Source organism: Acomys russatus, chromosome 7 (genome assembly GCF_903995435.1).
Source record: "Acomys russatus chromosome 7, mAcoRus1.1, whole genome shotgun sequence".
NCBI classification, from domain to species: Eukaryota; Metazoa; Chordata; class Mammalia; order Rodentia; family Muridae; genus Acomys; species Acomys russatus.
Genome location: NC_067143.1, coordinates 56,214,326 through 56,227,964, shown reverse-complemented (window position 1 = coordinate 56,227,964; position 13,639 = coordinate 56,214,326). Strand labels below are relative to the sequence as shown.

Below are 13,639 nucleotides of genomic sequence, written 5' to 3'. Positions count from 1 at the left end.
TCAACTTTTCTTCCAAAAGATGCTTAAAACCTGTTCCCGAATCTGCTTAGTCCTAACTCCATAGATGACAGGATTCAGAGCAGGAGGAACAACAACATACAGATTAGCCAGGAGAATATGAATGTATGAAGGAACATTCCTGCCAAACCTGTGGGTCATGAAGGAGAAAAAGGCAGGAGTGAAGAAGACCAGGATGACACAGATATGGGAGCCACATGTGTTAAGTGCCTTGAGCCTGGCATCTCGGGATGGAAGGCAAAAGACAGCTCGTAGGATCAGCATGTAGGAGATGGCAATTAGAAACACATCGGCAAACACCATTGATATAAGAATCAACCCAAATATCATGTTTGCTTTTATATTGGCACAGGCCAGACGAGCAATCCCCATGTGTTCACAGTATGTATGAGGAATTATATGGTGTCCACAGAAAGGAAGCCTCAAAATGAGAAACACTAGAGGGATGACCAAAATGAAATTTACTCCAAACACCACCGCTAGGATAAGACTGATCATCCTGTTTGTGAGAATTAGGCTGTACCGCAGAGGATTGCAGATGGCAACATAGCGGTCAAAGGCCATGGCAACCAGCACTACAGTCTCCATTGCAGTGAACATGTGAATGAAGAACATCTGGGTCACACATCCTCCAAAACTAATCCCCTGTAAATTAAACCAGAAGATGCCCAGCATCTTGGGAATTGTAGACGTAGATAGGCCCAAATCAATGGAGCCCAACATTGCCAAGAAGTAAAACATGGGCTGATGAAGACTGTGCTCATTCTTGATCACAAACAAGATAATGATGTTCCCAACCAGGGCGATCAAATATACAAAGCCAAAAGGAAAACCGATCCACACATGCATCCTTTCAAGGCCTGGAACTCCCAGCAAGAGGAAGAAAGAGGGGTGGAATTCAGTGTCATTTGAACGAGACATTCCCTCTCTGTCTTTGAAATCTGAGTGGAAACAACAAAATTCAACCATTTAAAATGTATGTATCCATGTGTTAGCCATATATGTGAACACACACACACACACACACACACACACACACATCTATTATGATGAAGGCCTTTCTTTAAATGGTGATATTTAGGTAGACAAACAACGGGAAAGATTTAGCTTAAATTAATAATTAACATTGAATGTCTAAGTCATGAGATAGCAATGATTTGCATTCATGAAAAATATTTACACTGAGAATTAAACCTAGGTCTTACATATGCTAGACAAAGGTCTACCACTGAGCTACTGTCCCAGTCTATGTAAAGAATGTACTTTGCGCTGGGCATGGAGGCACATGCCTTTAATCCCAGCACTTGGGAGGCAGAGGCAGGGGGATCTCTGTAAATTTGAGGCCAGCCTGGTCTACAAAGCAAGTTCCAGGACAGCCAAGGCTACACAGAGAGACCATGTGCTTTGCGAACACTAGCTGTGCTGCAGCCAGTTGGAACCAGTGTCCTACTCCTCTCCAGAGATATGTGGCTGATGCAAGCTAGCAGCATCATGATCAGTAAGACCTCACAGTGATATCACCACCTCAAACAGTCAAGAAGTAGCTCAGAAATCTCCATAAGATTCCCCACACCCCTAGAAAAGTAATCAACACTGTCACCTCTAACCTCATTTTCATTATTTTAATTATTTTGTGGTGTTGGGGATCAAACCTAGAGTGTGATAGATACTAGGTAGCTATTTTAGCTTTAGATAAATGGAACAACATAGATGAAGAAAGACAGGAAGGGAAGGGAAAGAAAGAAGGAAGAAAGAAAGAGAACAATGGGGAAGGGACTTTTGTATACATATGAAACACAGAACGACAGCGATGCCAATCATTTTTAGAGATAAGGATTTAGGACACTCAATACCCTTCTAGTTGGGGGACTGGAAGGTGGATTGTGAGGAAGTGTAAAGGAGTTTTGTTTTTATTTTCCTTGTTGTGCAGGAAAGTTAAGAGAGGTTTTTCTTTTTTCCTCTTTTTCTCTCCCCTTCTCTCCCTTCTCTCTCTCTCTCTCTTTCTCTCTCTCCTTCTTTCTTTTTTGAGATAAGTAAAACTTAGATTCAAATATACAGAGGAGGTAAGTGTATATTAATAATATTAATTATTTTATTATTAAGTATATAATATACAAATACATTAACAATTAATGGTGTTGATAATAATAATATATTATACAAATAAATATATGTATATATCTCCAAGAAAAATTTTAAACTTTCTATTGAAATGTCTATAGATATTTAATTATTTAAAAAAATCTACTTTTACCTTTTTTTTTCCCAAAAGAAGACACAACGTTGGGTGAGTGGGTAATGATTGGTGTTCCTGAGAAGAGGGAGCTAGATGATCAAAATGCATTCTATGAAATTCTCAAAGAACTAATGGGTCGGGGGTGGTGGTGCACGCCTTTAATCCCCGCACTTGGGAGGCAGAGGCAGGTGGATCACTGTGAGTTCAAGGCCAGCCTGGTCTACAAAGCGAGTCTAGGACAGCCAGGGATACACAGAGAAACCCTGTCTCAAAAAAACCAAAAAAAAAAAAAAAAAAAAAAAAAAAAAAAAAAAAAAAAAAAAAAAGAACTAATGAAAAAACTTATATTGATATAAAATAATGCCCCTTATATTAAAACTTTGTTTAATTTAATCTATGCTTTTAGATAATCTGAAACATGAAAAATGAAGAAACGTAAAAGACATTACTACTTCTGCTCCAATGTTCAAGCATCTGCAATGTCTACGATACATATTCTGAAACATTCTTCTTTTCCACAGCTCAATAGCATCGTAGAAGTGCCATTTATCCCTGTTTGTTAGATTTCACCTCTTTTGTTTCAGGACCTTACTATAGAGCCTAGACCAGTGAGGAGGCAGCAGCCTTGGCCATGATCTGTGGCCTCCTAGGGCAGACGGTGAAGGACCCCCTTTCTGGAATCATTCTTGTGTTGTCCCTGAAAGGCAAACTGTATCCTTCTGTTGCAGCTTACTTTTCACTGCCAAACTATCACCCACAGGACCATAATTCCCTAAGGATTTAAACCTCCATCTTACTCAAAGAAAATAATTAATGTTCTGTGACTACATTTCTGAACCCTGGAATAGATGACAATCACCTTCCATTAATAGTCTGTACTCTGATGATCCCTAGAGAGTCTATCACTAAACTTTGTTTTCAAGGGGTAGGATTAAACCTTCAAAGATGATTTGGGTTTACAATCACAGAGCAGGATTATGTCATTTAAAATGAATAATATACTGTGGAAAGACAGAAAATATAGAACAGTGCTTAAGCTACAGAATGGAGCATGGATCTTAACATGAAGTGAGAAGGAAGGCTTCAATCTCTTCTGTAACTTCTGACTGAGGGTTGAGTAAGAAGAAATGGTCACACAGTACACATCTAGGACACAGGAGAGACTATACACAACATGGAAGTAGCAAACTTTCAGCTTCCCTCCTTCGTAAAGAATTTATGCAAATGAATCTAGCACCCCTCCCCTGGCATGCAAATACAGCATGATGCAAAATTAGAATCCTTATTCTGCTATGCCATAATTTAGAGAACAGCCATTCTTTATTGTGGTAGCAAAGATTCTTATCCTTTTAGTTTATAGCAACATAAATTAGGTCCCCAGCATCCAGTGATGACATAGACATTTTGGTGTAAACAGCATGTCAGAATGATTTCTGTGAAGAGTTTGGAAATTCTTTCACATATAAATGTCACAGATTAGAAAATGTCATATAATAAAGGGAAGAATGGGAGAGTAAGAGTGTTAAGACACCCACAGCATAACTCACTTCAGCATTTCCATTGTCTAAGAGGAGGTATTATGATTCCAGCCTATCTGGGCTATGGTTGATGTGGACCTTTTTGCCATCATCATGCCTAAAACTTTGGCCAACTTATAGTTTACTATCTAGTCATAATTTCTCCTGGGTGCTTTGCTCACGTGTATGACATACATTGCTCTATGGCTGTGGGGTCAAGAATGCTTGTCTACATGGCATTTGCTGAATTTTATATCTGTCAATAATTGCTGAATTGACTGTGACCAAATAACTTCAGTTGATTTTTCTGAAAGGTTTGATGACCATTCCAACATGTGTTTGCTACTCAAAGAAACTTCTGATTCCAGAGACTAGCTGAGTACAAACTTTGTTTTAGACTTTTAGTCACTATCAACCCTGTGAAGACAGACAGAGAAGAGATTCTACTATTCTAATCCTTATCTGGACATTTAGGTGAAGTAATATCAGTTTGAAGATTTTACCATTGACTTTGCTTCTCCTCCCTGGTGAAGTTGCTCTCAGTAGAAACTGTCCAAGATGCTAAGTGCCTATACTTCACACATCTTAGGTTTCTTCTACACAGCTGTCATTGCCACTCTTAACATAGGAATGACAATTCTTTCATCCAAGTTACATTCAATGTATCTCACAATGCCATTTTCCCTTTCAGCTTCATAGCACATAGATTCAAGAACAAGGTCCTCAGGCAGGGGCTATATATTGTCCTAAGAGTGAGGATCAGAGAAAACTGATACTGACTGATGTTCACTTTTGTTATTTATATCTTTATATCATTATATCATTTGTATTTTCCAGTACTACAGATGATGGAAGAACCAAGAAACAGGGATATAGTGGCAGCATTTCCTGTTGTATATAAATGTAAGAGTAATAACAACTCTTTTAGAAAATAAGATGAATTATATATACATATATACATATATAAACACACATATATAATACATTATGTTTGTTTCGATAAAATATTTGTATGAAGAGATACATTTAAAAAACAAAAATCAGAGCAAATATGATTTTATATATCCCAATGTATTTTTATACATGTTTCAAAATATAACAACTTCATTTTCATATCTATTTCTTCAAATGATTTTTGATATATGTTGTTTTGAAGAAAATTTGATAACATACAGATGAATAATTAGAAGAAGGAAGAATTGAATTTTATTTTTTCGGGTAATTGTGAATATTTTTCTTTGACATTACATGCACAACGAATAAAAATAGCATCTCAAAGATCAGTTGTAGAGTAAAATCTAAAGCTATATAGATGATCTTAAAACATTATTTGTTTATTAAAATATTATTTATTTATTCATTTATTTCTTTAATGTGCGGAGTTTTGTCTGCACATTTGTACATCTTATGCACATCTTGTGCCTGCAGAGGTCACAAGACGGCGTTAGATCCCTTAGAGCTCAAGTAACAGAAGGTTGTGAGCCACAATAATGCCTTGAGAATTGAACCTCTGGAAGAAAAGCTAATGCTCTTAATCACCGAGCCTTCTTTCTAGTCTCTATATCAGTGAATTTAGATATTCTGCTACATTAAAATCAATGGGTCTGTCTTGCACTTAAGCTCATTTTAACTATGCAATATTTCTAACATTAAGTCTTTGTCATTGGAAATGTTGATTCCAAGAGTTGTATAAATTTCCAGTTGTGAACCATTTATCATATAATATTACTTATCTCATGAGTAGCAGAAATGTTGGCTGTTAGTAAGAGAATAAAACTGTGAAAGCCAAATAATGCTTAATGTTATGACTTCCCTGAATTTCACAGAAAACAGGAGAACCACCCAAGTGAGTTCAGCCACCCACAGAATCATGACAGTGACCGAAACCATCCTGTTAACCAACTAACTTTTGGAATAACTTATTATGTAACAAGTTAATGAGAAAATATAGTTAATCTGAGGAAATGTTGTAATGACTACATTTATAGTGACTTATTTTGGATCTCAAAAAATTTAACCTTGATTTTGAAGTTGTACCCATAATATTTCATTATTGATTCTTAGGAAGTATAGAATCATTGTTGAGAAAGTTCTAACCAAAAATATCCCCATGTTATGATTTAAATATATAAATGGTAACTTGATAAAGAGTTTAGGTATGTGATAAACACAATATCACACCAATCTACAGCCCAGAGACTCATAATAGAACCAAAAATAACTGCCAAAAATGTCAATGAAATGATTTTTAACAATACTCTGCTATAGTCATAGACCAGAGCCTAGCATAATCTTCATCAGAGAGGCTTCATCCAGCAACATGATAGGGCCAGATACAGAGACCCACAGCCAAACATTAGGCAGAGCTTTGGAATTTCACAGAAAGGGGGAAGGAAGCAGAGTATAAGCCAGAGAGGTCAAGGACATGAGGAGAACATGGCCCACAGTGTCAACTGAATTAAGCTTACAGAGGCCCACAGAAGCAAACAGATAATCAGGGAACCTGTATGAATCTGCCCTAGGTTCTCTGCATAAATGTTACGCTTGTGTAGTCTGGTGTTCTTGTGGGAATCCTAAGAGTGGTATTAGGGTCTCTGAGTCTTTTGCCTGCTTTTGAGACCCTTTTACTCCTACTGGGTTTCCTGGTCCAGCCTTGATATGAAGTATTTGCCTAACCTTATTGTATCTTGTTATGCCATCTTCATTTCATATCTCTTGTAAGCCTGCTCTTTTTTTTTTTTTTGGATGGAAATGGAAAAGAAGTGGATCTGGAGAAAAGGTGAGGTGAGGGGTGGAGTTTGGAGGAGTGGTGGCAGGGGAAACTGCGGTCAGCATGTAATATATGAGAGAAGAAAAAATAAGGAAATTAATTTAAAAAGAAACATAATGTGATACAGTTATATAAAATAGAGCTACAGTGGTTTGATAAAAAGGCTTTACTGCATTTTTGTGAAAATATAGTCATTCTCTAATTAAATTTCCCAAGACAATACAGATTCCATTAGATTTTCAATTAGGGTCTTAATCAAAGTGTTGATTTATCTCTGACAGAATACTGTAAAGAGAAAATATATGGCATTTATATTTTGGAGATGTAACTTTTCTGTAAGAAAAAAATTACAGAAAGCAGACTTGATTTCTCAACTGTGGAATTGGTGTTTGAGACTAAACAGAAATAACAGTGAAAATGAATCATGACTTCATAGATATCCCATATTCTAAGTCCTTAGAAGTATTTATATAATTCCTCAATAAATATTGCACCAAATACTCTAAAACAGAGGAAACCAAAGTTGCAGATCACACATGGTCCTGGGATGAGAAATGACTGAACTATAAGATTACATTGGAGACAAAACATTTAAGATGCTGCCACACAGCTGTCAGTATTGGGTATTATTGACATAATGTGCCAGAAATATTCAGTAGAAAAAAAGTTCTACTGTAGAAAAGAGAGTATATATAACTATTTACAAAGAAATCAATATTCAGATCCCATTAAGTATAGTCTCCATTTCTTTCTTAAGTAAATCTGTTCTGCAAAGCTTTTGAACTATGTTTAGGAAATGCCATTTTAAAGATCAGTTAACTGATTATTTTTACTTGAACATTATTGACACAATTCTTTAATCATCACTATCCCTACTGTTCTATTTGTAGAGATATAAAAATTATTAAAGAATAGAGGGGCCCACAGAGACCGAAGCAGCCATCACAGAGCCTGCATTGGTCTCCACTGGGTCCTCTAGACAATGCTGTGGTTGTTTAGCTTGAGGACTCTTAACAGTGGGATAGGTTGTGTCTCTGAACCCTTTCCCTGCTTTTGGGATCCTTTTCCTCGTACTGAGTTGCCTCCACCCTTGATATGAGGGTTTGTGTCCAGTCTTATTCCATCTTGTTAAGTTGTGTTTGGTTGATATAATTGAGAGGCCTGTCCTTTCTGAAAGAAAATGGAGGAGGAGTGGATCTGGGGAAGAGGGCAGGTGGAGTAGCTGCTGTAGTTGGGATAGACTGTATGAGAGAATAAAACCAAAACAAAACCGCAAAACAGAAAACAAGAGGCACACAATTCACCAGTTAAGAAGGGTATTTATAAATGGAATGCACTTGACCTGAGGTAATTAGGCCATGAGATAAAGCATAGCCTTAAGAAAGAAATGAAATTCTCTATCTCACCAGTAAATTGATTTTTCTTTCTAAGTTACATTATGAGTCAAATGCCACAGCTCTGTGACCTTTTAATTCTCTTGGGGTAGATGATCACTTTTTGTGCTGCTTTCACATTTGTTAAAAAGCTATTGTATCCCTCATAGACTGTTGTCTAACTGTTCGCCTTCTGCTAAGATGTCCAAGTAAATATAATTGACCTCTGTTGTTTCTAGTTTCAATGGACTGTTTGTCTCCTCCATGACTGTTGTCAAAGCCAGTAGCTTAACTACATGACCCAAAATATTTTTTATTTATAATTGCCTCCACTGAAACTTTCTGATGGGAGTAATGGTAACCAGGAAGAGAATGAAAGGTTCCATTATAGGCTTTAGTCGAGCAGATAAAAATGCTTATTAATTTGGAAAGTCAAAAATAAGTATAAATAAATGAAAAAAAAATCCACCAGTCATTTCACCAGTTAATTGACTAAAACTTAGGGACCCACACCCTGTACCCCTGTACCAAGTTGCTCCATCAGTATAACTCATGAAACATTTTCTTTTAAGTAAGGACCATATGTCAACTCTATAAACTATAGTGAGACGGCAGGCATTTTGAACTTAATATAGAGAGAAATTACATATTTATTTAAATAATTCATATGCTAAATTTTATTTTCAGGATTTCCCAGGCTAGAAAATATTCAAAGAAACCATTTCAATTGTTAGCTATAGGAATAGTTACAAGCATGACCAAAACACTTAAGGAATCCTTCAAAAAGATACAAGATACCTTAAATGGGTCAGTTGGAGGGAAGTTGTAATCCCATACATGCATTGACTAAAGCGGAAGGTAAAAAGCATCATTCTACTGTCAATATATGTGAGATAAACTAGACTTAAGTATAACAAAATATATCTTTACTTTAAAATACAATATTGTATACTACGAGCACAATATTATCAGACAAGTAAAGATAAACTAATTTTATAAATTAGCAATAAAAAAAAAAAACCTGATGGGAAAAGCATTGATATATAAACCCAGACACAAATTTTCCTCAACATTCTTTAAGATGCACATTCTTGAATAAGTAACAGAAAAAACTTATGGTTTCCTCCTGTATTTACTTTCTAAAGGTCAAGAAAATTTTCTTGGGTCACCTTGAACCTTTTCATTATGAAAGAATTTTATGATGCTATCTCTGATCTGTTTGGTCTTCATTCCATAAACAATGGGATTTAGAGTTGGGGGAAGAAGAAGATAAAGATTAGCCACGATGATGTGCAGAGAAGGGGGGATGGTGTGGCCCCCAAAACGATGGGTGAAGAAAGTGAAGAAGGCTGGAACGTAAGTGATAATGATGGCAGATATATGGGCAGTGCAGGTGCTGAATGCCTTCTGCCGAGCATCTGCTGAGGACAGACTAACCACTGCCCGGAGGATCATGGTGTAGGACACAGATATACAACAAATGTCAAACACTCCAATCAAGAGCGCAACCATGAGACCGTAGATGACATTGATTTTGATGCTGGCGCAGGATAACTTTACCACAGACATGTGGTCACAATACGTATGGGAGATGACATTGCTTCGGCAGAAAGGCAAACGTTTAACCAAGAATGGAAAAGGAATCATCAACAATATACCTCTCAAGAAGGTGGCAAGGCCAGCTTTGGCAATGAGAGGGTTGGTAAGTATGGTAGCGTAGCGTAGTGGGTAGCAAATGGCCACATAGCGGTCCAGGGCCATGAGCATGAGCACACCAGACTCCACACCTGTGAACCCATGCACAAAGAACATCTGAACGAGGCAAGCATTGAAATTAATTTCCTTGAGTTTGAACCAGAAAATGAAGAGGGCATTGGGGAGAGTGGTTGTGCAGGTAAATAAGTCAATGAGAGAAAGCATGGCCAGAAAGAAATACATTGGGCGATGTAAGGATTCCTCATAGTAAATGAGGTACACAAGGCCCAGGTTGCCTACTAGGGAGATGACGTACATTGTACAGAGTGGCAGGGAGATCCATACGTGAAATGCTTCCAGCCCGGGAATACCATTAAGAATGAAAGACTGTGGGGACGAATATGAGCTGTTAGAAACCAGCATGGTTAATTCAGTGGCCACACACTATTGTTCCAGAAATCTCTATCCTGAGGAAAAAGAGTTAAAACAAAAAAAATTGATTAATAGCTTTCCAGATGAAAATTTACAAGTATAATAAAATTACATTTATAAGTAGTATCAGCTATTTTGAGTACTAGTGACATTTAAAGGGTACAGTTGTTGAATAGTATTAATATTCTAGGCAATAATGAAATAGTTTAAAAACTATCTAAATGTAATTTTAAAGCCTAAGCCTTACAGTTGTAATATTTTTATAATTAAATAAAAATAAAAGCAAAACCCGGGTAACTGATATGTTTAATAGGGGTTATTCTTTTTCTATCTCTGTCTCTCTGTCTATTTCTGTCTCTCTTCCCCTTTCTCTTTTACACACACAAACACACACACACACACACACACACACACACACACACACACACACACTCAGAATCAGCCTCACTGGCAAGATGACATACTCATGTAAATAATTATTTACTCTATTTTTAAAAGACATGAGTAGATGAGAAAGCCAAGAGGATAAGTAGACATTGGAGGGACACAAAGGAGGATAATGGGAGAATACACTTAAAATACAATATGTACATATAAGATAATAGTACAATAAAATATATGGTGTATAATTTATATATGGTAATAACACTACTCATGTAAGGTACCAAGACTCATTAGTCTCTCTAATGTGTAACTTGCCTTGAAAGAAGACAGGAGTAAGTTATTGCATGTGAAGAGTACTTGTAATCTTTTCATATTAAATTAATTTTGTGTGTCATCATGTAATGGGAAGATTATGTATATTTCTATTACATAGCTTTTATTTGCACTTCAGTTCATTCTAGATCAATATTGTGATTTACTGTGCACAATCTAAAAAGAATTTATTATAACAAACATAGCATATTAGCAAATAAAAAACCAGTAAGGAGATCAAATCAGTAACAAATTAAATCCTAGGACCTGGTATGTTCACTCTTTGGTTTTATCAGTAATTTAAAGGTTGAAAAATATGAAGAGAAGACACTACTTCTATGCTTATTTTACAAAATTTTCATAATCTTGAGACAAAAGGCAGATATTATTTAAAAAGGGGAGTGGAGGAAAAAGAAATAAAAAAGAAGGACATTAAAGGAAAGAGAAAGAACAAGAAAGAAGAAGGAAAAGGGGAGAAAAGAAAGGAGGAAACTGGTTGATATCTTTGATGAGCCTAAGTGTAAACATCCTCAACAAAATACTGGGAACTTCAGAAGCACAATGAAAATATCATTCATTATGCTCAAGTACAGTTGACTAAGAGGAGAAAGGCTAGCTCAGCGTACAAAAAAAAAAAAAAAAAAAAGACTTAAAAAAGTCAATAAATGCACTATAGTAACTTCAACAATATCATATTGTCATAAAAACAGATGCTTGAACCAATGGAACAGAATAGGGATCCCAGAAATATATCCACAAACTAGTGACTAATATTTTAAGGACTATATAATTACATTACTTTTCCTCTCCCCAATCCCTCCAATATATCCACTCTCAAACCTCTACCATGTCCCACATTAACAAGTTTATAACACCTAATCTTTTAATATTATATATATATACACATTTGTACATGTGTGTACAAATTATATATGTATATATGCATATATGTATATATAAATTCAATCTGCTAAGTCTACTTTTGTTGTTGATATGTATGTGGTTTCAAGGCTGACCACTCTCCCTTGAACAACCAATAAAGAGGATCATCCCTAAGAGAGGCTAATTCTCTTTCTCCCAGCACTTAATAGTTACCTGTGGTCCTTTGCTTAGGAGTCGGACATCCAAAATTTATTTTTAAGAAGGATGGTAACAGCACATAATTAAGAAAGTAAATTCCTTTTAATAAATAGTAGTGAAACAGATTTCTGTTTGCATGCAAAAGATTGAAATCATATCCACATCTACTACCATATGCCAGATTAAATACATGTGTATTGGAGATATACATGTTATCCTCTTATGTTAATAAATCTTGGAGTGTGGATAGTGTGCCACTCTGTAAAAGGGAACTAGCTGCTTCCAATACTATGGATGGATTAGTGTCATTAGACACAGAATATTTAATTTATATGCTAGTAGTAATTAATTTGGGCAATATATTGTGATTATTTTTCTCTCAATTAGACAAGTTATCAATTCCACTAGTGAAAATTACTAAGTCAATGCCAGACTTGTGGGCTAACAGCCTTGGTTGAGTCACTCTCTCATTTGTTTAATTTAGTGTTAAATGAAACAGCACAGCACATCCACAGTCTGCACAGCACTCGGAATGTCTGCTCCCCTTTGGTGATGATAAGTGCATTACCTGATCCAGGTAGCTGACCTGCAGGATCTCCTGAGAAGCACAGAGCGATTCTATGACTATTGCTTTTGCTGGGTCCTCATCCCGCACCAGGCAGCCATTCGGTGCTAGCCTTTGCTGGACCCATGCTTGCCTCAGCCTGATAAAACAGAAAACCAGCTCTTTTGTATTATCACTTAGTCCCAGAGTTCAAGGCAAGAGAGGAAAGGAGACTAGCCTTTTCTCTTTGTTTTCACTTTCATACTATAGGCATCGCCAATAACGGTGTAGGCCAGAAACAGTTTATCTTAGGAATTCAGAAATAAGATCACAACATATAATCTTATGATCTGACTACTCCTTTCCTCAATCTATTGGAAAAGAACATCTGGAAGAAGCAGTTCCGGGAAGAGAGTGTTTAGACTCTCTGATAGAGTTTCTGCTTAGCTGCGATTGTCATTTCAAAATGTCAGTTCCAAAGTGAAAAGGATGTGCCACCCTTGAGGTTAAATGTCGTAAGTGTGCGAAATCTGCCATTACATGGCAACAGCATTTGTACTGGCTCTTGCCTGGCTATGTAAGTCTGTCCTCAGCTATTTTTAAATTCCTTTTCCTCATAACTAGCACATTTAGTTCTAATATTGGTCAATAAGCCCAAGAAAAAAGTAGCAGTTCTTTTTGGTTATGTACAGTCATCCATTTACTATTTCTTAATTATAATCTAAATTAATTTTTACCTTGATCACAGTCTTATAATGAGTCTACCAGTCTAATATTATCACAGCTGTTTTATCTAACCAAGAGATTATGTCCAACAGCTTTCCTAAGGACATGAAATTTTGTGATTTCTAGTTAAGTGCCAGTGAAGAACCAAAAACATACTCATAATCTCCTCTTTCTCTCTGCTACCTTTACACCTTCATTTCAATAATGGTGTTAATCTAGACATCTCTACTACGACAATTTATATTTACCTTATCCCTACAATGATCTGTGAGATGTCTTTGTGTATTGGCTGAATCTGTTATTAGTTTTATCATGGAGTGAGGAAAGTACTTACGTTCAAAAATACTCAGGTCAGTTGGAGTTGTGTTGATTGACTGCAAGTTGTGTGACTGAATTGAAAAAAGGGAATGAGACAGTAAAGACATCTAGTGGCTAGAGAGTCATGCTGATCCATGTATCCATAGGTTTAAGAAGTCTAGAGAGTCATGCTGATCCATGTATCCATAGGTTTAAGGAGTCTAGAGAGTCATGCTGACCCATGCATCCATAGGT

The 13,639-nt window shown here is 36.3% G+C and overlaps 2 protein-coding genes across 2 annotated transcripts; both read right to left on the bottom strand.

Annotated features, from left to right (window-relative positions):
- On the bottom strand, positions 1 to 939 carry LOC127192261 (olfactory receptor 52E4-like). Its single transcript, XM_051149588.1, has one exon. The coding sequence runs from the start codon at positions 937 to 939 to the stop codon at positions 1 to 3; it is 939 nt and encodes a 312-aa protein (XP_051005545.1).
- Positions 940 to 9,060: 8,121 nt separating this feature from the next.
- LOC127192001 (olfactory receptor 52N5-like) lies at positions 9,061 to 10,032 on the bottom strand. Its single transcript, XM_051149352.1, has one exon. The coding sequence runs from the start codon at positions 10,030 to 10,032 to the stop codon at positions 9,061 to 9,063; it is 972 nt and encodes a 323-aa protein (XP_051005309.1).
- Between the last annotated feature and the right edge of the window lie 3,607 nt (positions 10,033 to 13,639).